Here is a 14,408-nt window from a genome sequence, read left to right as displayed (position 1 = left end):
ATGTGGCTATTGAGCACTTGAAACGTATCTGATGTGACTGAGGAAATGTTTTCATTTCGTTTAAATAGCCACATGGGGCTGGTGGCTGCCACATTGTACAGCACACCTCTAGCACCTCAGGGACCTTTCAGGGACTGTGTTTCCCCGAAAATAAGACCTAGCTGGACCATCAACTCTAATGCGTCTTTTGGAACAAAAAACTAATATAAGACCTGGTATTATTCTATATATTATATTATATTATATTATATTATATTATATTATATTATATTATATTATATTATATTATATTATATTAATTATATTATATTATATTACATTACATTATACCTGGTCTTATATTAAAATAAGACCGGGTCTTATTTTAATTTTTGCTCCAAAAGACACTTTAGAGTTGATGGTCCGACTAGGTCTTATTTTCGGAGAAACACAGTGTGTGTTTGTTTCAGCCACCCCTAGGAATTAGCTTCACGCAGAGACAGGCTAGTTCTTCACTTCAAGGATCCAAGTAAGGCCATTTAATTTTCATAGGTGAGTGCTAGCCTTTTTCTCTGTAAACCTGCCATCCAAAGTATAGCTCTTTATTTCACACAACAACGTTGTGTTTGCATGCGACAGATAAGACTGGAATATGCATCCATCTAAACCCTACCTAACTATGGGAAAAGAAAAGTTGGGGACATAAGTTTTCTGTAAGAAAGCTTTTCACAAGGATATTTTTCTGCCACCCGAGACACCACCAAACTTAACTTCTTACCATGACTTTCCTATCAGTTTTCAGAAATCATCCTATTCCGCCTGTCTCCCAGACCAGAAAATTTCAAACCATCACTTTTCCTTCATTCCTTGTAACCACTTTTCCTTCTATCCAATTAACTCACGGATTTTTCTATTTTTCTCTATTTCTACCTCCACCTTCTTTTATATACTCAGTACCCTGCAGCTAGGAACCAGTGCCTAGGTGGTGGCTGACATATTAAGAGAATTTAAAGTGCTTAGGGACATGGCACAGTACGTACTAAACGTTAAATTTCAAACTCGCCATTTCTCAGCCATTCTTTAAATTACTCTTGGCCTGAGGCTAATCTCATTCATTGCTTTTCCAAAATACAGCTCTCCTAGGGAGGAATCCAAAGTGGTACCTGACTTTCTTGGCTTTCAGGTATCTTACCCCTCTCCCCCCATATCCTACTGTATTTCAGGATTTACCAAACTGCAGTAAAAACTGATTCAACTTCATTCGTAAGCACAGGGGATTTGGACCTAGAAGAGACTGAGCGCTTGCCCATGCTCCCTCCACAGAGACAGACCAATAAACCACTGAAACAGAACTTTTCTCTCAGCTGAGCCACAAGGTGGGAGGAGTCCGGCTCTCTCAACACCCCAAGTCATTATTGAAACCGCTCTGCTTATGCTGCCCCCTGGTGGCGCTCTCTAGGTAGGAAAGTGAACTTTGAGGTCAGGTGGCTTAGATTTGATTTTCCTCTTCGACTGTACTAGTAACTCAATTTAGGCAACTTTGTTAATCTCTCAAAGCCTCCGTTTCCTTGTCTGTAAAATGGGACAATAACATACCTACCTCGTTATGTTCTCAGCAAATTGCAGTGAGATAATCCATGTAAAGTGCTTAGTGACTGACACATCACAACTGTCCCATGTTCCTATGGTAGCAGTTACTGCTGCTACAGTTATTGTTGCTGCTATCAGTAGTATCCTTATTCTTTGGGAAGAGCTTCTGATGTGTTTCTCTTTCGTACTTCAGTTGTGGACATGACAGTTATGTTTCCTCATCGGCTACGCTTGCCTCACAAAAGATCCCGTAGGAGTCTAATGGCTGACTACCTGTGGAGAATCCTTCAGGATGATGGTAAGCACCCGTTTGCTTGTGGTTAATATCAGGATCCTAAGTCTGACTTGACTGAACAAACCATGAGGTCCATGGTAAAGGTCTGCTGTCTGAAATGCTTTGATGATGGGTTCTTCTCTATGGAGTCTCTAAACCCGTGGAGACTAAAGCATTGGCTTGTGTAAAAACCGTTAGATGCTCTCTGCCTGGCGTAGTCTTAGGTGTTCCACAGGCATCAAAACAGCAATTACACAGACAATAGTGGCCAGATAATTGTCTAACAAGTTGCCTAGCCTATGAATTCATACATAAAACTTTTGTTAGTAGGGAGATCTAATTCCATTCTAAATTTTGCTGTGTACCTGTTTTCATATGTGCTTTTCACTAAACCAAAAAGATTCTAAAGTAGATTCGGTCCAGGTTATCTCACCCAGGGTACATGAGAGAAAATGTGTGTGTGTTCTTAGAAGTATAGTTCAAATTCAAGGTTCATTATGCATGTTCTTGCTTTATACCGGATTGGTATATCTTCTTCTCAGAACTTTTTTTTTTGTCTTTTTAGTTTTTCTGATGAAATATACCCAGCTTTAAACAAGTTAGTCAAACACAACAAGTACAGTCCGCAATTCCCCTGTTAGTGGCATTGCCCTGTACACAATTACCAGTGTCTGGTTTGGAATGGAGGTTAATTACACCGGGGTGCAAAAAATGTATGCATGTGACTTGTATTCCTCTTCTGTTATCAGTATATATTGAGTATAAAAATTTTAATAAAGTTTTTTCCTTTCTTAAAATGTGTATACATGATTTTGGCACCCTCTGTATATCCAGGCATACCAATATAGACCCCTCTTATGCACAAGACAGAAAAGAAATTAATTTTGAGTATATTAAAATTATAACACTATGTTTCTAAAGATACTTAAGAGATGGGATGCTCCTCTGATTATGTCATTAATTGTATAAAATACAGATTTTTATCCTGTGTCTTTATTTTTTCATTCTATATCTGTTAGACACTAATACCATCTTGCAGAGGATCTTGAATTATCAGCTTTGTTAAAAAATATATCTCAGAAAGAATACCCACAAAATTCTATTATATTATTTGTAATGTGTTCTATTGAAAACAATCTTGAACCGTGGACATGAAAATATGTCACTTAACAACCAAAAATAGCCTGTATAAAATCTTCTAAAAGTTATATACCATAGTTTTCGCAAAGTAAGACACAAGGAAATGAAAAAATATTATTAGAAGTGATGACCATATTCTCAGTCTCAGACATCACTGATTTTTCTCACCAGAACTATAGGCTTTATATTTTGGGTAAATTTCATCTACTTTTTAAAACCATGTAACCTTGTATCTAATGTCCTTCTTTTGTTTAGAGAGGTGTATTTTCTCTAGCATTCCTTATTTCCCCCTTCTTGCCAGGTCTGTGCCTTATGCGTACCTGTCACTTTATTGTTGCATCTCCCTGGAAAAGAGGTGCAAGAGGTACATGGGAAAGGTACCGACGTGTTACCCAGTGACAGTGAGGCAGTGACAATGTGACAGGCTGTGCCATGCAGAAAAGGGAGATGTTTGTTAATCTAGAGTTACATAAAACATTTACAAAGAACCTGTTAGGGGCTCTTTTAGGTGTTAGGGAATCATATTTTGGTAATGTGGCTAGTGTTGATTTTATTATAAACAAACTCAAGGCACCCATGGGTAACATCACAGATACATAGTCTTCTTATGCCTAATGTGTTATTTTATATTCTGTACTATTTGAAGGTCCCGATTTGAGTGAAAAAGCTACCGCCTGCATGGAACTGGTCCTCTGGTAGGTAAAAGAGGATCTGAAAGGAAAGATGAAATCTCTTTGCCCAAGAATATCTTAAATCTCTACACTGTTGTTTCAGTGACTCCTCTGGCCTCCACAGCTGGCAGTGGACTATGGTCAGGAACGCATGAGGTTTCGTGATGGTTTCAAAGAGAAGGGAGGAGGAAAAGTGCTGCTGAGGTTTATTTATTACATTTTAAAGGTTAAATTGCCATGATGATTTCTAAAGTTGTGACTGGATGGTGTAGGGAACAATGAAGTTGGTTGGAATTTTTGACTCACCTTCGTAGGTAGTGTGCACATAACTGGAAGATAGTTTATAGTCGAAGCAATGGGTCCATGACTTTCACAAAGGTGGTTTCTCAGGTTATTTACACTTCTATTTTGTCTAAATACCTAAAACCATCATACTTCTTGGAGTTACAATTCTGTTAGGTAAAGATGTTTTTAACAGTTTTTTTTTAGCTATCGTATGTGTAAATACAAGTATGGGTTTTCCTTACAAAACTTATGGAAGTAACTGTAAACTTTTTAGGGCACCCTATTAACATAAGGGTTTTGGTCATTTGGCTATTATGTAACATGTTTTTATTTGAAATGGTGTACTGTCACTTAATTTAATTGACATCAACAGCTCATTGACTTTTTTTTTTTTTTAAGGCAGTGTCCTATGGATCTTTTAAACACAGTAAGTTCTAAGTCATAGTCCTAATACCTGAACTGTCTGATCTTTTTGAGGGGCTTAGTTCTTTCTTAATTGCTCGCTGATAATGTGGAAACTACATGCTTTATTCAATTTGACAATTTACCTTTGAGTACAAGTCCATGAATCTTCAATATTAATGCTGCTAACATGCTACAAAACTGCAAAGATTTCTTTGACAATGGCATAGATGAGTCCAAGTAACCAACAGTGTGGCATCTGTGCCAGAAGTAAGTCAGTCACCTTCTGACAGTGGATTGTGATGCCCTCGATAAGCATATTTCAGGTTTGCTGGCTTGGTATGTTGAATTTGCAAGTCAATCTTAATCATCACTCAATGTCTTTTTTCTTGCTACCATAAGTACTTAGTCACCTCTTTTGTCATGTAGTTGATGAGAGATAAACTCATAAGGATGTAATTTTAATTATTTCAAATAACATAACTATAATAAAAAACCCGATTGTGCATTCCAAAACCATATGCAAACTTATCTGCATTTTAAAAATCATCCTTGTTCTTGTTCAGTTCCATATACATGCAAAGTATCGCTATATCATTTGGGTAAAAAGCAAAAGGAGCAATTGTATATACAGTTGACTGTTGAACAACATGGGTTTGAACTAGGTGGGTCCACTTATATGTGGATTTTTTTTCAACAAATACTACAAATGTATTTTTCCTTCCTTGTAATTTTCATAATTTTCTCTAGCTTACTTGCTTATATGAATACAGTGTATAACATATATACAATATGTGTTAATCAACTGTTTATGTTACCAGTAAGAGTTTGGGTTTACAGTAGGCTATTAGTTTTTTGAGGAGTCTAAAATTATATGTGGATTTTTGACTGAGCAAGGGTTCACACCCCTAACTGCCCCCTCCCCGTATCGTTCAAGGGTTAACTGCATTTGGACCTATTTTTAATGGCTCTTCAGTCAAGTTTTCACTTACTTGATTAACTAAGTGATATACCAGCAGCAGTCTTGCTTTTTTGTTCTGTCTCCACTTGAACATATTGTTGCGAATGAAGAGCCTTTGGGATAAATTTAGTTTCCTGGTCATCGTTTCTGAATATATAAGGTTTATTAGATGGCAGGAATATGAACTTTATGTGGTATGTTCACTATTTAACATCATAACACAATTAAAAGGGATTCCAATTCTAAGCCCTCAGTTGACATTGGAACACCAGCAACAATGTAGTGCCCTCGTGCAGTACAGAAAATGGACTAAAAAGTAGAACACTTCTAGAAGACATTTCCAATCTTGTGAGCTTGACGTACCATGTCTAGTGGAGTATATCCACCAACTGATCTACATGGATATTACTGACAAGTCAGACAATGATAATAATTTAAGGTGTTTTTTCTTTAAAGTACAATGAAGACATTTGGGAATACCTATGAAACACATTCCTGGACAAAAGGTGGGTAGGCAAGACATTTATTCACTTATTATATGATCTCAGTGTAACATGTGCCCAGAGGATAAATAGTAAACTTACAACTGATCAAAACGAAAAGTCTTTATGATGTACAAAACCTGTAAGAATGTTAATTTGATATGATAAATGTCACATGTCTCCCAAATATAACTCCAGGCTTCCTATTTTAATTTCTTAAAACACACAAATCAATGTTACCAGAAAAACTAAAACCAAATACCATTAATTTATTTTTTAAACTTATTTATACATAGACTTGAATTTCATTTCTAGATGTTAACATTCTGGACTGATTGGTGGGTTCTGGAAACACATGACAAAGTTGTCAAATGATCCAATGAAATTCAATGGCTTCTACAAGTGAGAGAGAAAATTTAGCGAGAAGAATCTGTTTTCCATCACGTGCATTTTGCAGTCTCTTAACAGTGGAAGATGGTTTAAAGTTATAACCTATGTCCCGTTAGAACTCATACATTTCCCCACTTTTCTTACCTGTGTTATCAGGATCAGTGTTAAGTTGTTAACAGGATTTTACTTCTACACAGCAAAATATTTTGTAGCATTCAATATAAAGGTAAATATCAAAAAATACCTAGGACAATAATGAGTTATGCATTACAGTAACTGTACTCACACTTTCCTTTAAAATCCACATATTTAGAAAAATATATTATTGCATATGAAACCACAAACAGGCATTCTGATTTCAGTACATTCTTACTCCAAACAGTATATACAGTTCTGAGTCACAGTGTGCTACAGATTCACACACGGGGGGGTTTGTGGTGAAAGTCCCAGACATACAGCAATATATATACACGTCTATATTCTATGTCACTTCTCTTGGCAGAGCCTTGCTTGGCACCAAGGTATCAAGGGTGTCTCGTGATGGTGAAGGGGAAACAGAATATACAGATGAAGATGGTCTGTCCTAGGCTGCTTCTTCAGCAGAGCAGTCAATCCCCGCATAGGTAAACTTTTCATAAAGCGTGGTATTCACGTAGGTCTAGAACAAGAAACACAGGCTGCCTCAGTACGGCCTCTGCTGGGGACAGTTAGGAAATACCCAGGTTTCTTGAGCTTGTTTCAATTCAAATAGTACTAGCTACTTGGGGGGTATTTTTCTGTCCTCAATTCCTCTTTTGTATTTGACATGTTTCTTCCTGAAATGCACCCCTTGACTTTTGCCAGTAATATTTCATCCTCCCACTTTCCTTGGTTTTTGAGCTTCTCCTTCTCATTGTCTCTCACTGGTCCCTCCTGAATGTTCCAGTTCTCTCATGTTCCTTCTTCTGTCCACATCTCCCTGTGTGATTGCACCCACGTATCTGGTTTAATTACCACTTGAGTTTTGATGACTTTCCGAATCTGTTTTCCTAACCTAGATTTATCTTTTGACCTCTAGATACGTATAGCCAGCTACCTTCTAGAATGTCTTACAGAATTCTGGATCTTCCTAGCAGCCTGTAGACCAGGCTCTGTTGTCCACCCGCTGTGTGCCCTTGGGCAAGTCACTTTCCACCTCTGAGTCTGTTTCTTCATCTATAAAATTAAAGGGTCAGGCTCTATGTTAAGATTTAAGATTCCTTGTAGCTCAAATAGGCTATTTCTATATGTTCTACTGTGTGTGACTATATCTGGTATAGAAATCTTATTTCCTTCAAAACTAACTTCCTGAAAGTGTGGGCCCACATCTTTTATGTCTGTGTCATACCCAGGGCTTCGTCCAGAAGAACCTGTTAAATTGCATCAACAACTTTTATTAACCGCACTGGGCCTATGAGGAATCCCAACTACAGAGCCCCTGTTTTGAACTCCATACTTACCTTCCGTTCTTCTAACATCCTGTTTAAGGACACCAGTATCTGGGCGAACGAGGGCCTCTCGTAAGGCTTCTCCCGCCAGCACTGTCTCATTAGGTCATACCTTTGAAAACAAAAAGAGGGTGAACTCTGGGACTGTGCTCCAGTCCTGGGCATGGCCAAGTGTAGGCATCGGGGAAAAAAAGAGAATACAGCCATTCCACACCTGGTCAGGAAGCTTAGCCAGCAGGAGACAAAGGCATGTTCCTAGGAAGTCCCTAGGAGGCCGGCCTATCTTTTCTCCGTAGATCTAGTACCTGCCCTGGGTACCATTCCTGCACGATCATGGTCTCCGCCATTCTGACCATCTGGAAAGAACTGACTTATGTTTCTAGGGCAGCATTTCCCTTGGGATACTACATCTCTCAAAATATTAGTGTTTCATTTATATATAAGAAAGCGTTTCACGCTCAAATTAATTTGCAAAATGCCACCTATTACATCTCCCTGTTAGGGATTAGCATAGTAAAATCTTGAGAAATCCTGCCATTAAAAACAAAAAACCTGTTTAACCAGTTTTAACATGGTACTTCCCAAATGTAATTGACTACAGAACTCCTTTCCCCTCTATCCTTTGTTTACATCTTGCAGGTTCCAGGAACATAGTTTGGGAAACATTGGTGTAAAGCAGTACTTTCCCAAATGTGGCCAGAACTACTTGCGTTATTACAATGCAGATTCCTGGGGCCCACGTACTACACCTACAGAAGCAGAATGTCCACTAGTGAGGCTCCAGATTTCACATACTGAACAAATACCTCAGGGGAACCTTATGTGCACAGGAGGCTATCAACCATTGGCCTCAGGGGGCACAGATTTTAGAACCGTTTGTACTGTAACGGACATTTTATAATGACTGAAAAATCTTACTCCTCATGGAATCTCAAAAAGCGGAATTTTAGAAACTGTCCAGTGATGGTTCAGGTCCATCCAAGTTTGCCCAGGCTAGAATAGGTTTATGCCACTTGTACGAGTAATATAATAGCATCCTGTTTCACTTTTGAAATTGGCTCAACTTAGATAAATTATTTGCCTTCCACTCTTCAGATCACACCAATTAGGCAGCTGCTACCTCAGCTAAGTCCTGGGAATTCTGGTATCTCTGAAGTTAATAATGCTTCCCCTTGGAACAATTCTTACTCCTAGAAAATAATTTTCATAGAAGCAAAATTCTATGAAGAAAAATCTGTCTTCCTTAATGTAAGAGCTCTGAAATTGCTATCCCTAAAGTTAGTCTCAAGGTTTCGTACACTTATTTATTCATGAATAATTTCAGCAACTTATTTCAGCTCTTTTCTGCATTAGTTGACCTTCCTTATTTCAACCTTTCCAAGAATCATCACCTTAAATTCCTCCTGGGTTTATATGCCTGGAAAGCTCTTATTCTCTGCCCATTGCATAACAGTCTTAGTTTAAAGAACCCCCTTTTTTTTCCTGGCTCTTTGTGATCTCAATGTGTGTGTGTCTTGAGAGGGTGCCAAAAAAATGTATGCACATTTTAAGAAATGAAAACTATTTAAATTGTAATACTCAATATTTACTGATACCAAAAGCTGAATACAAGTCACGGTTGACGTCTGCAATGACAAGAGGTGCTCAAAGTGGTTACCATCAGCGTCCAGACACTTCTGATTACGGTGAAGTAACCTGAGTAACGCTGACCAAAGTGTCCACGTGTATACATTTTTTTGGCAGCCCCGGTACATACAGGTATTTGAGTATGAAGCAGATAGTTCCTCCATTAGAGTCAGTCTGTCTATGAAACACACAGAAGGAAGGTTAAGATAAAATGGCGCTGGAGGAGGCCTGACTTACACCTCATCATCGCAGTTTAGGGGCTTCTCCAGTCTGTAGCCCTGCGGCAGCTTCTCATAGAGTTCTGCACATGTCATCCCGCAGTAGGGGGTGCCACCTGGAAGACAGGAAACAGTGTTGCCCTAAGGCCCCTCTGCTGCTGCAGAAGGCGTCTCCTGCCCAGGAACTCAGAAGCCAAGAGACTGTGAGAAAGCAAGGAGGGTGCGCACCCAGCATGCTCTTCGGCTCTGAGCAAACCCACCGCACATCAAAGCCGGACTGCAAGAAGGGTAAGCTACAGACCACGCTACAGTGTGGCCATTCCTTCAGCGGGAAGATCCCTCACGGGGCTCCTGACTTAGTGCTAGTTCCCTTCCCCACATCTGTCTACACACCACACATCTATGATACCAAGGAGATGTATCTTTTTCCTAATTGGAAGTCTATAGTTATGCACTTCCTAGTGTATCTATAATAGTTGCCCAGTTTTAATAATAAAGGCAATATATGTTTCTTATAGAAAACTTGGAAAAAAAAACAGCACAAAAAAAGGGCAATAGTTTTTATTACCCTTCTGTGTACTTTGGCCTGTTTTTTTTTTTTAAAGTAATATTTATAAAACTGAGATTGTGATGTACGTGAAATGTATTTTTTGGCATGTACATTTTCATAGGGCAGTAGCCTTCAAACGTGATTTTTCTTGGTTGCATAATATACCACCTTAATGTTGTGGAAGTAAACCTGTGACAGCACTGGGACATTGTTGCACAAGCAGACAATGAACCTATAACGAAGTTCATGGCCGCCAGGTTGTTAGTATTAAATATGACATTAGGTATAGGGCTTTCAAAAAGAGAAACGTGGGAATAAATCTCATCCATGGAAACCCACAGTTCTATTTCCAAGTCACCTCTGGTGACACCACATCCAAATGGTACCCAGGGGATTACACAGTGAGGGAGGGAACACAGAAGGGGCCTGCTCCCTTTGCCTAGAGTCTCACCTGGGAGAGAAAGGTGGCTACTCACCTAAACTGACAATCTCCCACAGTAACACTCCATAGGACCATCTGCAGAAGGGAAACAGGGAAGCCAACAATCAGCGAACAGGTGGGACAGTCAACTTTGTGCTCCCAGCCAGGGTGACTGACTCTTAGTCAGAAAAGGAAATGCAAATGTCTGCTCACTGGCATGGGACCACGCACACAGCAGGTGTTTCTCTCCTTGCAGGCCAATGGGAGGATTATGACAGGGCAACTCTTCGTTCTGCCAGAACACCCCCTCCCCTCAACACACACACCCTTAAGGTCGAGAATGCAAGGTGGTACTGTGCACAGCAGGTGACATTCTAAGCCAAACAGATCTGATTCAAATCCCGTCCCCCTAGGTCACTCATGTGACCTAGGACAAATTACTAAACCCCTGAGGCCTCTTAGTATATTATTGTAAAAGTAGGGATACTTATTTCTACCTCAATGCTATGCAGAGATGACATGAGACAGCATATAAAAGTCACTGCACACAGTGAGGATACAGGAATTGCCAGCCCCCTCCTCATCCCCAGGCATAAGTGAAACTCCCTGAACAGTCTCTTCAACTGCCTGGGCCTCAGTTTTTCCTCCTGAAAACGGGGTGTGAGCACGATGGCCTAAGTCTCAATCCCAACCCTTCCACCGCCAGCCTGAGGCTTATCACTGCTGGCCACAAGCAGGGATGGTCTCCCCTGTCTGGCCTTCCTGCCACCTCAGACCCTCAGCAGCTGCCTCCTCTGATCCAGATCCTGCCCCCTGAGCTCAGTCTGGGAAGTGGAGCCACAGGGAGGCCAGCGTGCCCCTTGCTCCTTTGGAGATCAAGCATTCTCCACTTGAAGTCTCTCCTCGGCAAGCAGAAGGAAACCCAAAGCCCTAATCACCAGTGATTCCCACGCTGAAAACTGTGGACTCTGTGGCTGCATTTATTCCATACATTTATTTCCTGGGCTTATTGATTAGTGTGATTCCCCAGAGGGATGTAATATTCTCGCTTCTCTTTAAAACCTCTATCAAATGTATATTTTTTTCCTGGAGAAACAGAAAACACCCTTAGCAATATGAGGCTTGCTTACTTACACGTCACTGTTGGTTGTGTATACGCTGTAATTTAGTGACTCGATTGCCATCCAGCGCACAGGGAGCCTTCCCTGGAGAAAACAAAGGGAGATGCCTCTTAGGCCCTACAGGGCCCCGTCACGAGGCTGGCAGCTGGCTTCAGGCTGTGGCTCAGTCAAGTCCACAGGGACCCCTATTTGGAATTCCTCAGACATAAGGAATGCCAGACTCGGGAGCTGTTGTTTTGTGTATGTTCCACCTACAAGTGTGTTTTCAAATTCAAAGACATGCAACTAGTGTTAAGTCCTACTTACCTCAAGGGGTCCCTGCTACAGTTTTATATGAAGAAAAAGGTGTGTGTGTGTGTGTGTGTGTGTGTGTGTGTGTGTGTGTGTGTCTGTGTGTGTGTGTGTGTGTGTGTGTGTGTCTGTGTGTGTCTGTGTGTGTGTGTGTGTGTGTGCATATACTTGGTAGTTGTTCCCTATTCCCTTATTTGCTTTGTGGCTCTCAGAGGCACTCAGAGGTTTGAAAGAGGAGACACAGGCATAGGAATCGAGAATTAAATTGTAATGTGGGAAAGGCTAAGGTGGTGTGAGGAGACCAACTGCTCCTGGAGGAGACAAGGGAAGAATTTCCAGAGGAGAAGACATTTGAGCTTGGATCTCTAAGATGTATAGGTGTCACCAAGTGATGGGGGGGATGTAGTGTGTCAGGCCAAAGGGAACAGTGTGCATATATGTCACCAGAGGAGGAAATAACTTCTAGCCAATGTGGTTTACACTGGGTTTGGAGGCAGGATGAAAGACACTCCTCACCCCTCAGGATACCTAGCCCTGACTCCCTCCAGCTTGTCCCCATTTCTTGACTTATTGAGTCCAGCCTGGGAAAATTGTGGACTGAACACTGGGAACTTTGACTTCAGAGTTTTATTCCTAGTTTCCTCAAATTCACTATGCTTTGGGGCTCCCTTCCTATCAACCCATCCCAAGAATCTTATGAACTCTATTGAGAGATGGATGCCTCCCTCCCAGGGGTTTAAAAACACAAACTGATGCAGGGGCCCCACACCAGAACAACTGAATAAGAATATCTACGCAGTAGGGCTCAGTGTCTGTATTTTTTAAAAGCTTTCCAGATGATTCTGAAATTCAATGAGTTGAAAATCTGATTTCAACAATAGGCCAGAGAAGGTAGCCACTGTGCCCTCTGCTGGTGTGTCTTGGCACTGCACCCTTCTTGCAGGGAGCTTGCTGGTCTGCAATCCCTTCTCCTTTCTTGCCCTTTCCCTCACCCACTGACTTTCCTCCTCAGACCCCATGGTGCCAGGGAACACTTACCCTGCCATTAGGAAATAGAGGTAAACCCTGACCAGTGCTTTGTATCTCTAAGAATTCCTCCTAATCACCCCAAGACTACAAAAATCCCTGTCCTTTATGAAATGCCAAGCAGAGCAGTATTCACTTTGGGGATCTGAATGTGCAGAATGTGTAGGTTGTGGGGATAAACTGTGTTCATTCCTCTACCCCTCATCTAGGGCACCACATCCTCAAATGCAGGAGTGCAGCAAGGAAACGGATTCTGCGAAGGACACAGGAGGCCGGAGAAGAGGGGGACAGCCTGAGTAGATGGGTGAGTGGTGGGTCCTGCTTCTTTAAGATAAGCACAGCCCCTCCCGAGAGAAGCATCTACTTTAAGTGGGGGCAAATTATGAAAAGCTTAGGGGAAAAGTATTGCCTGGAAACCAGACTTTAGGGAGGCACCGATGGCTTCTAAAAAGCGTTGCTGTTGATCAGCACCCAGGGCCGGGCTGTGTGGTCATCTCTAAGAGAAAAAGGGACCCCTTTCAAACCTTTATCCAAAAAGGAGTGAAAACAAGGGCCAAAATAGTTATGTTCACTGTGATCTTAACTGCAAAAATGTATCTGTTTGTGGCACGCAATACGTAAAAAATGAAAAAAAAAAAACAACAACAAAAAACGTGTCCAGGTCGTGAACTATGGGTGATATCCTTTTCAAAACATTCTTGAATATTGTTTGTGTTCTCTTGTCAGTCACTAAAATAAGTATGTTGAAAAGAAAGGAAACATAAATTTGAGGATAAACACAGAAACCTGGGTCTCGCCATGTGGTACCCCCAAGAATGAAAGGAGCCTCTGTATCATATGAAAGCTGGAGGCATCCCAGGATAGCTGGGCCCCGGTAATGTTGATCAGACCTCGAGGTTTCTGAGGGAGCTACCTGGGGCCTGGACAGGATACAGATCCGAGCCTCTGCACCACTGGGCTTGCATGTTCCATTATTGGCCACCTGTGACCGTGGCTTCATCACTGGGAATATGGACCCTGCATTCATTTTAGGAATCAAAGCTTAGACAGGATGTCTGCTGGGCCAGGGCAGCATTAACTGGGATACACTGTCAGATGCCCCAATCACCACAGAACAACAGTATTCTAAGAGAAGGAATGTTAGGAGAGGGGTGCCTTGGAAAGGCAGTGTTTAGAACTTACCATTGTCTTTTTCACATAAACTTCTTGACCTCGGGACAATCCAAAATCTGCTATCTTGGCTACATAGTTTTCACCAACTAAAATGTTCCTGGCAGCCAGATCCCTGTGGATAAACTGAAATTTGGAGGGGGGGAGGGAGGAAAAAAATATATATATGTTTTAGTTTTTTTCAGCATCATATTTGCCTTTTAATTTCATTTTGCTAGTGCAGTGCCCTAGAGGCAAGAACTTTGGGAAATAGAGAAAAGAGGATAGTATGAAGATGGGCTTTAAAGTCACCAGATTCCAATTCCCTTAAAGAGGGCCTCTCCAAAATCCTCAGTTAGTGGCTTC

General features: G+C 41.0%; 1 protein-coding gene across 2 annotated transcripts in view; it reads right to left on the bottom strand.

Annotated features, from left to right (window-relative positions):
- Positions 1-5,809: 5,809 nt before the first annotated feature.
- TEK (TEK receptor tyrosine kinase) overlaps positions 5,810-14,408 on the bottom strand; it is a 98,196-nt gene continuing 89,597 nt past the window's right edge. For both annotated transcript variants that reach the window (XM_019736283.3, XM_019736284.3), the window contains exons 18-23: positions 14,076-14,189; positions 11,590-11,660; positions 10,511-10,551; positions 9,504-9,600; positions 7,653-7,752; positions 5,810-6,832 (exon numbers count right to left, since the gene is read on the bottom strand). In XM_019736283.3, the coding sequence (XP_019591842.3) occupies positions 6,758-6,832; positions 7,653-7,752; positions 9,504-9,600; positions 10,511-10,551; positions 11,590-11,660; positions 14,076-14,189 (498 nt within the window). In that variant the 3' untranslated portion in view covers positions 5,810-6,757. The remainder of the gene's footprint in view (positions 6,833-7,652; positions 7,753-9,503; positions 9,601-10,510; positions 10,552-11,589; positions 11,661-14,075; positions 14,190-14,408) is intronic.

This window comes from Rhinolophus sinicus, chromosome 16 (genome assembly GCF_057876585.1).
Source record: "Rhinolophus sinicus isolate RSI-liver-muscle chromosome 16, RSI-T2T, whole genome shotgun sequence".
NCBI lineage: Eukaryota > Metazoa > Chordata > Mammalia > Chiroptera > Rhinolophidae > Rhinolophus > Rhinolophus sinicus.
Note: the sequence above shows the minus strand (reverse complement) of the source record. Positions and strands in the feature narration are given on the sequence as shown.